The sequence below is a fragment of the Crinia signifera genome, chromosome 4, assembly GCF_055691185.1.
Source record: "Crinia signifera chromosome 4, ASM5569118v1, whole genome shotgun sequence".
NCBI classification, from domain to species: Eukaryota; Metazoa; Chordata; class Amphibia; order Anura; family Myobatrachidae; genus Crinia; species Crinia signifera.
In genome coordinates, this window is record NC_139220.1 from 191,176,960 (window position 1) to 191,190,138 (window position 13,179).

The window sequence follows — 13,179 nt, forward strand, 5'->3', positions numbered from 1 at the left end:
ATAAACGTAAAGAGCACTTTTACTGTAATAATATAGTCAGATACATGTAAAGTTTAAAACAGCAGGCATGCGAAGGTATATTAACCCGGAGAAGCAAATCAGGCATCCACACGCTGACACGAATAGCGCGGCAGCAGCTGAGAACTCCAAGCTGGGACCAAGAACAGATCAGACGACGTCACAGCGTCAACACGTCATCCAGGACCGCCCCAACGCGTTTCGTCATTAGATGACTTCGCCTCCTGACGAGATGAGTAACTGATGAGATACATCGCTCTCTAACTGATGAGATACACAGTACTCCCCTTGAATTTAAATCTGGTGAAGACATCAGTCGGATAGTTTATATATCCATCCTGAATTTTTGATATCCTGCCAGCCTACACCCGTTTCTAGGGTGTTTGATCCAACTCTGGTACTCCTACCATTCGTTATAGAATACATGTTATGATACCTTGTTACCCCTGAGGAAGTCCCTATGGGACGAAACGCGTAGGGTCTCTCGGAAGTTGTATCTCACATCAAATTTATGATGCGAACATCTGTATGAAATACATATTTTATATACTTTTTATTGTATGAAATAAAAACTTTTTACTGCTTTATATGTGGGCATATATACAGTTTTGGTGAAACTGCCATCAGCGCACCTCTACACTTTCTTTCTCTCTCTATGTTTTCCCTATACCTCTATTAACAGCGAGGTATTTAGAGGTGCTGCTAACCCCACAGTGCAGACGGGGACACAACCCCCCTATCCTTAGATAGATATATATATATATATATATATATATATATATGATTGAAGTGGCTAAAACCCTTGATTAGTAGATAATACCCAAATAGACCCATCACTGCGGTACATGCATCGAACAGGGCTCATCATATGTCAAAAATGGCATGTATCGCGGACGCAGCGGGAAGTGTGCTGCTCGCGGAAAATCCGTTGGGCGGAATGGGCGTGGCTTGATGTCATAGGCGTGGCAGACGGTGATGCTGGAGATGTTCCAGGTGGGCGTGGTCAGATGCTGGTCCTGGATGGTTTTGGTGCCGCGCGCCGAGTGACGGTGCTGAGCCGCTGCCGGGGAGCGCGTGAGCTTGGCTGTTGCTGCCAGGCAATGCATGGAGTGGAGTTGCAATGGCGGAGATGATGGTGTAAGGATTTGTGCAGCCAGGAGACCTAGGATGGTTGTCTAGTATTTACTGTTTTTTCCGGTGTGGCCCAGAGTGTTGTAATGGTGGGGTGGCAAAGTGGTGTTATGGGGTGGAAGATTGCTGGGATCATGGTGGGGGGTATCTTGTGTCATTGGTGTGCGGGGAGGGGGGACGAGGGGGCAGTTTGTGCCTTGGGTGTTGTGGGGGGGTGTCTGGTTGTATAGCAATAGTGTCACGTGACTGAAGTTGGCTTCTTATTCAGGACGATCACTTTTACAAGGGTTAATGAGTCTTGGGCCACAAATTTGACACCAGAAATCAACACGGGGGGGGGGGGGTCACTTGCATATGACCCACCTGCAAATGACTTTGACCAAAAAAGGATTTGGGCAGAAGTCGGGCACTAAAATGGGCATAGGTCCCAGATTTCCTCATTTTGAATAAGTAGCTGGTGTCCTGCAAGGGTTAAACAGCGTTGATCAAAAAATATTACACTTGAAACCAGCACAGGGGGTTCACGTACATATGACCCACTTGCAATTTCTTTTGACCAACATGGATTTGGGCAGAAATAGGGAGATACACTGGGCATGGGTCCCAGATTTCATCATTTTGAATAAGTAGCTGGTGTCCTGCAAGGGTTAAACCGTGTTGGTCAAAAGAAATTGCAAGTGGGTCATATGAACGGGAACCCCCTCTGTGGGTTTCAAGTGTCATGCTGTTTGACCAATGGACTCCTGCGTGGGTTTCAAGTGTAATATTTTTTGACCAGCTACTTATTCAAAATTTTGACCAGCTACTTATTCAAAATAATGACATCTGGGACCAATGCCCACTTTAGTGCCCGATTTCTGCCCAATTCATTGTTGGTCAAAAGAAAATGCAAGTGGGTCATATGTACGTTAACCCCATGTGTTGGTTTCAAGTGTAATGTTTTTTGACCAACGGTGTTTAATCCTTGCAGGACGCCAGCTACTTATTAAAAATGATGAAATCTGGGACCTATGCCCATTTTAGTGCCTGACTTCTGCCCAAATCCTTTTTGGTCAAAGTAATTTGCAGGTGGGTCATATGCAAGTGACCCCCCCCCCCCTTCCCCCCTGTGTTGATTTCTGGTGTCAAATTTGTGGCCCAAGACATTAAATAAGAAGCCAACTTCAGCCTCATGTCGCAGTCTGGTGTTAATGGGGGGAGGCAAAGTCTGCTGTCAGTGTCATGATGTGGCATGGCAGTGTGACACGTTGGACCAGTGTGGAGTGACAATGTACTGTGGGGTCCTGAAAAGTGTGACACAGCAGGGTGGGTCAGGGTTAAGCGACAGTGTCTGAAATAATAGTGACTGACACTGATTGCTATGAATTGCTTATGACAGCTTGGTTCTACTTATACCACACTACTGGTGCCACAGGTATTTGTTAGCTGCTTATTATCTTGCTAAACACATGCACACACTGTACATTAACTTATTAAGCAAATCGGCTTTCACTATTTTCTGGTGTGGTTTTTTACACCAAAGGAGGTTTATTTTATGTGCGGACAGATTTAAGAATTAATTGGGAATACATACATATGACTGGCAGTGGGTGTGTTGGTGGCGGTCAGTGTACTGTAATTACCTTCCTGACCGATTAATATCCAGTGGTAACATTCTGCCCAGATCACATTGTAAATGCAATCCATGATAAATGGGCCCCTTAAAGAGATAGTATTAGTGGAAAAAGAAACAAAATAGTAAGTGCTAAGTGTTAATAGAATATAAAGGTGTGCCATACTCGAGCCATCCAGCCCAACCAATCCAGGGGCACTGCACCCCACACCTTCATTACCCTAAATTGGGTATACCATTAACCATGAAAGAGCCACAGTCCCGCCTGCCGATCAGTGAAAAGGGGGTGTGTGACCGCATAAACGGCCGTGGATTGTCGAGATCAGGCCGTGATCATGACAATTCATGGCCGTTCTCGGCAAAAGGGGCCCGACAGCTATTAAAGTCTCGGGAAAGACAGCATTGAATAGCAATGGTAGTCAGCTGGGAACTTTATCAAGACGTCTTGATAAAGTTCCCAGGTGACTACGGGAATGAAACGCGTTGCCGTCACCCAATTCTGTGACTGAGGCCTCCGTTCTGTTGCGGCTAAGTAGACAAGACACTAGCCGGCACGCAGCCCTTTCCTCACGCTGCCGTCTACATTGCTGTTTGCCGACAACTCCGGCCCCCTTTCTGCTGTGGTCCGGGCGGTGACTAGGTCCCCCACTACACGTGGATTCCATAGACGTGCATCTACCTCTGTTACGGGAGGTGGTTCTGTCTCCCGCTGCACGTGGACGCCACGGACGTGCATTCACCTTTATGACCGGACCAAGCTAAAAGCTTTTCAAGGCATTATCTCCTCACAAACCCGGACCCACCATTGATGCAAGGGTGAGCTAACAAATTGATGATTTGGCCACCCAATTGGTACTAGGGATCTGTGGAATACTGTGGGTGTGTTTTTACACTATAACTGTGTCCAGTATTAACCTGAGCCCACATCTGCTCTCTTTATACAAAAATGTGTGTTCCGTTTACATGCTAGACTGGCTCTAATACTAACATCTGCTGTATTAACCCCTCACTTCATAAAAAAAGCAGCTTGCTGATTCCCAATACTATTTAGATTTTGAGCTATACTAACATTGTCTGTTATCAGTAAATCAGAGACCCAGGTGAATAAAGAGTGAATACTGGCATTTAAAATGCCCACACACTGATATTGTGTCCAATCCAATGTCTATCCAATTACCTTGAAACGCAGAAGACCCTGATCATGCTCACAACAATTGAGTAAACAATCAGAGCTAGATGACACATCTAACCCTGCAAATTATATACCACATCATTGCCACATCACTCATCATGCATGGAACGATGTGGCCAAATCGTGCACGTTGGCTCATTCATCTTTCAGCCTGCTGAAGGCTCAATGACCCCCGGGCACTCACATTGAATGGTGATCATGCACACGCATGGTAAGTTTTGGGAATGTCTGGTGTGAACTAAAAGGAAAATAAACCTTTATGGGCACATAGGGCCTGATATTCAGGTCAGTAGAGAAGGATCACAGTTTATTTGAAGAAAAAAAGTTTATTCAGATTGCCTAAACTTCTGTCTCTACTTTCATTGTCCATTCCATGTGTGGTATCCATCTTGGATCGACATTTGAACCAAGGAAGGAAAGAACAGAACACCACATTGCTCCCTGACAGCGCACTCTTGTCCACCACTTTTGTATTTTGTGATTCTGTGATACGAATCACAATTTTAAGAAAAATAAAGTGTGTGGGTCCTCTCAGAATGACTTAGTTGCCCCAGGTATTTCATACCCATATGGTGCATAGACGTTAGGTATATGAGTACACCTCTATACATGTATGAAGTAATTAAAGCAGCAGTACAATGTGTCATGGTGTAATCCGTAACAAAGATAAAAGCAGGTTTTCAAGTTTTAAATATTAAACTCCAGTAACACATTTTATCTAACATTATTTTTTTCTTTCAGCTTTCCATACCTAATGAATGAACTAAACTAATTAATTATAAACACTTAGCTGTGTAACAGTATATTCTATGATATTGTAATTTAATATATTTAATCCATGCAGGTATTTATGGTATTTCATTTGAACAATGAACATAATTATGCTATGAAATTCTATACAACACAAAAAGTGTATGAAGGCAGGGGCATTAAGGAAGCTCATACAGTCAAAACAATCATGTTCAAGATCTACTGAAACACCATCTTTGTTCAGCTGCTGGGCCAAAACCATGCTGTTACCATCGGTGCATCTTTGGTGATTATGGTGGACTCTTCATGGCAACAAGAACATAAGGAACAAGTGTTTGACATCCAGCAGGGTATCCAGGGTAGCTGGGCACATAGATACTGCCAAGTTGTCAGCATACATCACAAGTCCTCTCCAGACCAGTTCTGATGAAAGGTGAATGACCGTTATAGTTGCCTGCTGCTGTTTTCAGATTTTGACAGTGACTATTTTTCAGATCTCCTCATTCCTGCAATACCAACCAGAAGCTGCAGAGAAATACCAGTTGCTATTGGCTGCCTTAATATTGGTGGCTGGTACTGATTCTATTGTTCTGCCCCCTACCCTCACATACAGCTGTGCTTGGTTACAAAGCTATATCTTTGGGGCTTGGCTCAGAAGGAATTCCATTTTTCCTGTAAAAGGTGTCAGTCACAATACGACAACGCCGGTGACGATTATTGTTATCAATATTGACTGTAAGAGAAGAGTTACAGTGGTTAGCAATAGTGGTTTATTTGGCAGAGATTAATTACCATAACAGGAGTTTATCTGCTTCCTGTACAAAAAACTTCAGTAGAAACCGATAACCTGCCTAAATATGACTGACTAAATTCAGTATATTACATCACAGAAGCCAACTTTCAGGTTGCAACACCAGGAGGGTGCTGCCAGGTCTGCGAACCGGAAAGCAGTGTGCGTTGTGTGGCTAAACAAAGAGTCAGTGTGGAGGTGTGACGCAGCAAAGAAAGTTGTACAGGGGCCGTGGCTGTGGGATTGCTCCACGCTATGCAACTCCAAGATTACTGGCATACATTGGCAGTGTGGCTAAATTACGCATTTCAGTGCAAATAATGTCATCACTAATTGGGTGAGCTCATTTCACCTGGGTTTGGGAGACTTGTCCACTCATTCGGGAGCCTCCCAGCCATTCCTGAAGTGTAGGCAAGTATGTATTCATTTATTATATGTATAATAAATAAAATCGCCAGGCCCTGCCAGCCGTCGGAAGGGGGCACGAGACGCTCCCACGCCCCATTCCGATGGAGCTCCCCGTCACGAGGGGTTATTCTGGTTGATTTGCTCGTATGCAAATTCACACCCTTGCCAGTCAATTGAACCCCGCCTTGTGAATGGTTGGCTGCCACCACCCATTCGCAAGCACGACTCGCTCGCAGGGAATCCAAATGGTTATTACACAGTAACATCCATTTGCAGTCCAGGAGATAATGCCCACATCTTTTGATGGTCCCAGACCATCGAAAGATGTGGTGCATGCATACATATGAGCAACCTTACATAGGCGTGCATGTTCAGGGGGAAGTGGTTGGGCAGCTGACATACGGTGATGTCAGCTGCCCGTCCCCAGCATGAGAATGTCCAGCCTTCTCGTGGGAACACCCATAAAATGCTGGGCATTCCCATATGCTAATGTGGCTGCCCGATGCCCCTCTCCATCCCCGCCCGCTGTTGTGGGTGTAACCATCGGTCCCTGTGCGAATGCCGGGCAGCAGCAAATGGACCTGAATACGGTCCTTTGTTCATTTTACAGCAAAGGCCTGGCTAGAATTTCACATTTCTGTGTGGATCATTAAATGCTTGGGCTGCCCACTTCCGGAGACCGGCCTATTCTTGCAGAAGTCTGAAATCTAGATGGCACACATGGTCTTTCCAAGTACAGTACTTTTAACATTAAATCATGCATTAAATGCAATAGTAGACTGACATAGAACAATATTTACTTACTGATAAAGTAAAGCCAGTAATTGACAAAAATATGTTTCAAAGACAGTACTGGCAAGCTGAAAATCTACCTTCAATAATGTAACGGTCACCATAATAACAGGAGGATTACCTAACTAACAGGCAGTGTCCACAGCTCATTCTGCATATATGCCCTGGGTGCCAGAGGACTCACCGGCAGTTGGGATTCTGTCATTACCCCGACTGCTCAAAGCCCGACACATGGGCAGTGGGTATTCTCCCTCGTGGGGGTCCATGACCCCCATAGAGGGAGAATAAAATAGGTGGCGAGCCACTGAGCACGCAAGGAGCTTCGTTGCCCTCCCCCCGCTGTCTGAGTCTAGGCAGTCGGGATTCCGACATCGGGCTAATGACTTTCAGAATCCCGACTGTCGGGGTGTTACACTACACCCAAATGCACTGTATGGATAGATCCTATCTCCCCTTTTCTCTAAAGACATCCATATACTACAGCGATTTCAGCTGATTTCACCGGTTCCCGACTGCTCAGAAATCTGCCCAATTCGAATGTGTGTGATGTCCCGATGCACTGTCCTGTGTCAATGAGACCTGAGTCGGAGGGGTCCGATCTGACTTGGCCCCCCTCCCAGTGGTGGAGAACAGGGGTCGCATCCGATGCATCACATGTGAAAGAACCGCATGCGATTGCAGAGCATCAGATGGCCATACACTGCTGCAATACTTCAAAGTAGTGTTTGGCCAGCTTAACACACCAATCCACTGCCGGGGAGTGACAATATGTACAGATCTAATTACAATAAGTAAAAATCATTCAATTCATTAAATACTTTTTTTCGTTCATTGATATTATCTCTGTCACTTGCAAGGTAACATTCACTTTCTGAAAATGGAAATTGAAAATAGCAGAAAAGATACTTTTTTATACTTTACAAATGAATAAATTTACCTAGTTGCCATCCATAGTCCCAGCTGGTTGTTAAAGGGAAACGGTATTTTTCCTCAGGTTTGAGCTTATTCCTGGTCTTCATATAATGGTACCTGCCCTCTTCCTCTTTGGATGTGCCATGATAGAGAAGACTCCGTGTTCTGGGGCTGACTGGTCTCATCTGTGTGTTCATTGCCCTTTTAGCCCCTATGAAGTCGCTCTTGCTCTGGTCTTTTAGCCTTTGGACATTTTGCTGGATGTTCTCAGATCTGTTGTCAGCACTAGTTACATGACAGCTTGAACCAGTAATAGGAGGCAGCTTCGGTTTCATTTTTGAGGTTGCAATAGAAGGAAAGGTCTGTGCATAGCGCTGTCGCCAATTAATGCGTGTCATCATCTCCTTCAGGTAAGTCTCCTTTATACATTCTTGTTTCTGAGTGGTTAAATTAAACTGCCGAGCCATTGTATTGAATTCTCACAGGTAAAAGAAAAAAAACATCAATATTAATTCAGTATTAGAGACCACTTTGTGAGCTATGCATTAACATCTGAAAAATAGTGTATACTGGAAAAAAATAAGGTTCATTAAAAGCATTAAGAGATAAAAGTATAAATAATAAAACAAAAAAAAATTCTTAAATGCGAGGTACAATAAAGTTCAATAATGTAAATTTCTACAAGAGCTAGGTTTCTAAGGTAAGGAAAACTCCATATTATAACTGGTGATCCTCCTTTTGAATATTACAGACCACTCTCCATGCCTATTTTCTCATTGGACTGAAGTCAATTTGTAGGTGCAGGATGTTGTGCTGTGCAAGAGAACATCTATGAATGGCTGAATGTATAAGTTGTTCTACCACCTTTCACATTATATATAGGAGTGTACATTTGACACCTTAATAATCCATCCCCTTGTGTCATGGCTGGCTAGCTGACTGGGAAACATAATTTTGTTGCCAATTCAAGGTTCATTAATATTGGTTACCTTGGAGTCCACATACACAACTAGCTGTAATACCCAGCTCTGTTTAGAGTGGTACATTTTATTACATTGTTCCCTACTCTCTGTTGTTACAGAATATCTTTATGCAAGATGTAGAGTGAAACAGATACACAAAAGGCGAAAAAAAATCCTGTTTCTGTTCCTTTAACAGATCATCATTGCGCCAGTTATATTTGATGAGGATTGATATCAGATCCTGTGAGTTATGTAGTAACTTTGAAAAGGTTCTAAAATTTTTCGGTACTCTTTACTTAGATGGGCGCCAGCGATTGAAATCGCGGGCGTCGGGGGTAAAAATCGCGGTCATCGCGGGTAAATCGGGATGCCCGCGATGACCGCGATTTTCCCATAGGGAACAATGTTAAAAAGGCAGATTGACCGCGATTTTACTGTTAAATGCCTCAATGGACCCGATTTGGCCATATAATCAATGTTAAATGGGCCACAGAGGCCAAATAGGCACAATTAACCCTTAAATGTCCCCCCCAATTTTTTACGCCACCCCACGATCCACGCCAACCCGAAGCGTGGCGAGCGCAGCGAGCCCGCGTCCTCCGACCTTTTCATGCCCTACTATCCACTAGGGCGTGGAGTGAGAATAGAATAGTGTGGCGAGCGCAGCGAGCCACCGAGCCCGAAGCGTGGCGAGCGCACGCGGATACCTTCACAGGTAGACGTGTCCCCTCGCGGGCTTCACAGGTGTCGGCGTCGCCACGGACACCTGTGAAGCCCGCGAGGGGACGCGTATAACTGTGAAGGTATCCGCGTCCGCTCGCCACGCTTCGGGCACTATTATATTCTCACTCCACGCCCTAGTGGATAGTAGGGCATGAAAAGGTCGGAGGACGCGTACCGCCGCCCCTCGCGGGCTCGCTGCGCTCGCCACGCTTCGGGTTGGCGTGGATCGTGCCTTTTAACATTGATTCCTATGGTAAATCGGGAGCATCGCGTCGCGGGCATCGCGGGTACATTTATGGCCGGCCGCGACGCGACCGACACGATTTCCATGTTTAACATGGGTTTCAATGGGAAATCGCGGGCATCGCGTCGGTCGCGTCGCGGCCACACATAAATGTACCCGCGATGACCGCGACGGGCGCCCAACTAAGTAAAGAGTACCAATTTTTCTTTCAGAAATGTGAGCGTCAGTGTGGCAGGAATGGACTTCTCTGTAAGTAATATCTCTGTGAATAATGCTAGTGTTTACAGTTGCGGAGTGATACAGCAGTGGCTATGTGATGCAGTTTTGGGGACATTTGGAAGACATTCAGGCTTGCGGTAACGCTATGAGGCATGTGATCGTTGGGAAAATGCAGGTCATGTGATCTAGTGAGTGCAATCCTGGTGGTGGGCTTTCTGTCATAAAACACACATCCCACACATTATATATTATTGCACAGTGTGTGGCCCCGTGTTGCAATTCCAGCGGCACCGAGCACTGACACCAATGTCTTTGCTTATGTTGGGTCCATTTCATTTCCACATTGCACAGTGTGTGGCATCACGGTATGCCGATATCATTGCCTCAGTCATCAACCTTCAGTATTTCATTAGTGAACCAGCAATCACTTGCTGACCTATTGCAGTATTGCTTGCATCCATCAGCCACCTGAGTGCATGATCCAACAACACTATGACGGTCCAGCTACACACCCCCTCCCGTTCATCCTACTTCACACTATTGTATGCCATGCCACCACAGTGCACTTTGTGTATGAGGCACGGAGGTGTGGCCTGCGTCACTCGTTGCACGTACTCACCTCGCTGTGCTCCGTCTCTCACCTTCGGGGCGATGATGGTCCCGGTACTTCCCTCTTCCTCCACTGGCTTCCGATGCGACGGCGCCTGTAGAGGAAATGGGGGAGGAGAACCCCACTAGGGGGGGGAATGGGATGCTCATCAAAGGCACTAATGGCCTCAGACTGGTTACACCCACTTGTGGAACACGGGTGTAACTCGGGTGGGGGAACACTCTGGAGAGGGGAAGGACCACAAACAACACAACAACAGATGCAACACGAGTGATGCTCACCGGCCGCCTACCGGTCTTCCGACTCCCTTAGGATGCTGGTTGCGGCACCTGAAAATGAACACACGTAACCTCCTGCTCCCTAGAGCAGGGCAATACGCCAACGCACCTGCGACAAATGGGCACCAGGCAACAAATGGGCATAATGCCCAGCGCAACAAACTTAAGGGCCTAATGCCCAAAACACCAAAGGGGGCTAGTGCCCAACTACCCACTGGCCAAGTGCCCAACTATACCCTCCTGGCTCGCCGCTGCCACCTCTGATTGGCTCCCCTTTGGCGCCAAACTCGAATTGCGGTACCAGGATTGGCGGGGCCTGCATCCTGGAGGACACAGGCCTGCCGCCATTGTTCGCATGGAGCAGCGGTGAGGATTCACCACTGCCTCCACACCCGTCGCCTGAGGTGGGCGCCAGCCACCCCAGGTAAGGGTCAGTGACCACACGAGTACACTGGCCCCGGCTGCAGGAGGTGGCGCCATGTGGTGGGGGCACCGCTCCGGTGCAGGGGGAACCGTCCCTACACCGGGGCGTATTTCTACACTTGCACTGCAGCAGACACCAGCGGGGCTCCGTGTACAAGCCTCTTCTGTAACACGGGGATTCCCTCTGATGCTTCATCCAGCTGCGCCCACCCCCCGCCTGTCACTCATTGTACAGCTGATGTCAAGTGAGCCTCCAAAGGTCATATGGACCTCATTTGCATCACTTTTGGTGCAATTTTCACCACATAAATGCTGGCTTGTCTGTGTGTTCTGTTCCCCTGAAGAAAACTGGCTGTGCCCAGTTGAAACAGCTGCTGTTACGGTTTCTTTCATTAACATGGAATAAATACTTAATTTCTTTATTGGGTTCTTATATGTTAGCCGGGCGCCCGGCTCTATGTAGGGAAGACCACAAGGCAATTTAAAGAAAGAAATTTACAAAAAAAAGAGAAAGGTGTGTCGCTGGGTGATGTACCTGAAGAATGATTCATTTATAATGTAACATTTATTAGTTATATTGTTAAAAAATGTAGCGAAGTATTAGACACACAAATCACACAACACAAAGTGAATTAAAAGGGATAATATACCCCAACTCTGTATTCTCCCCTTTCTGATCTCCCACTAATATCAGTATGGTGGCAGCTGTCAGCCTGGCCGTATATATCCAATGTAGGGATTATACCCTTATCAGTGGGGTATTGGATATTTTAATAAACCCTACATTGGATATATATGGCCAGGCTGACAGCGGAGTCTGCTCCCACACCTGTCACTAACAATTATTATTACATATACCAGTGGGTGCATGACACAATAAAACACCAAACTTATATTAGTGGGAGATCAGAAAGGGGAGAATACAGAGTTGGGGTATATTATCCCTTTTAATTCACTTTGTGTTGTGTGATTTGTGTGTCTAATACTACGCTACATTTTTTAACAATATAACTAATAAAGGTTACATTTTAAATAAATCATTCTTCAGGTGCATCACCCAGCGACACACCTTTCTCTCTTTTTTGTAAATGTGTGTCTTTCGGTGTCCAGTGATAGCACACCCTCTCTCACCTAAGAAATATTTCAGAAAATAATATATGAGGGTCCAATAACAAAACTTAAACTTTATATATCCCTGTGCGACCTTTTCACCCCTTTTTTCCAATTTAAAGAAAGGATGGCGACTCACAGGTCGACCATCTGACAGTCGCTTGAGGGCAAAAAAGTTCAGAATGAACAACTGGTTCCTCGCCATTTCAGAGAGTTTGAGCACAGTTTGGCAACTTTACGATATAAAATTATTGATCGTATCCCCTTTAAGATCAGAGGAGGAGATCGGGGTAAATTGCTCTTACAGCAGGAAACACGGTGCATCCATCCGGCTTAAATGAGCAGTGTAGTTTTACCTGTTTTCTCCAAAAAAAAACCAACATGTTCTATGTGAATGTGTCTTTACTACATTGAATAGGATATAGAATTTTTAGACATTCTATTTGGACATAGAATTTCTCTAATATAGAACTGTAATATTCATGAAACAGCACACTCTTTGATTATTCCTGTATCTTTTAACAAATGTATGCACTTTTGTTGATAAGGGTTGCTAGACAACCGATCTCGAAGTCCGTGCGCACCGGCCGATGCGCATCGCAATCTAGTGACGTCATCTCATGACCGTACGGAGGACGGCAGGCCGCAGCACGGTGATGTGGGGTGCTATTTAGGTAAGTGGCTTGATGTTTGTTTACTATAGCGCACTCCGATAACCCCCATTTGTATCTATGTACACCCTAGGCTCTCACTAACAGGAGAACCTTATCAGAGGAGCTGCTGCCTTTTTAGGATTTAGCGCACTACGGAGGTTAATCCATTTGTGTGTGTGTGTGTGTGTATATATATATATATATATATATATATATTTTACACACACACACACACACACACACACACACACACACACACAACACCTGTGCGGCTGGTTATGCTCAAGGGACAACCTCATGTAGTTTTTTTTTTTTTTTTTTTACTTTACGACACTTTTTGCGACACAACCAC

At 45.4% G+C, this 13,179-nt stretch overlaps 1 protein-coding gene across 1 annotated transcript; it reads right to left on the reverse strand.

Moving 5' to 3' along the window:
• Positions 1-4,398: 4,398 nt before the first annotated feature.
• On the reverse strand, positions 4,399-8,161 carry SPMIP1 (sperm microtubule inner protein 1). Its single transcript, XM_083179719.1, has 2 exons — positions 7,631-8,161; positions 4,399-5,436 (listed from the first exon to the last, which is right to left on the reverse strand). The coding sequence occupies exons 1-2, from the start codon at positions 8,070-8,072 to the stop codon at positions 5,327-5,329; spliced, it is 552 nt and encodes a 183-aa protein (XP_083035845.1). The 5' UTR covers positions 8,073-8,161; the 3' UTR covers positions 4,399-5,326.
• Positions 8,162-13,179: the final 5,018 nt, after the last annotated feature.

Bases quoted from the DNA above. Each gene is read 5' to 3' on its own strand.
- SPMIP1 (XM_083179719.1), bottom strand. From the start codon at position 8,072: ATGGCTCGGCAGTTTAATTTAACCACTCAGAAACAAGAATGTATAAAG. The intron at 5,437-7,630 runs GTAAATTTATTC...CTTCTCTTACAG, and splicing joins GGACTATGGATGGCAACTAG to TCAATATTGATAACAATAAT.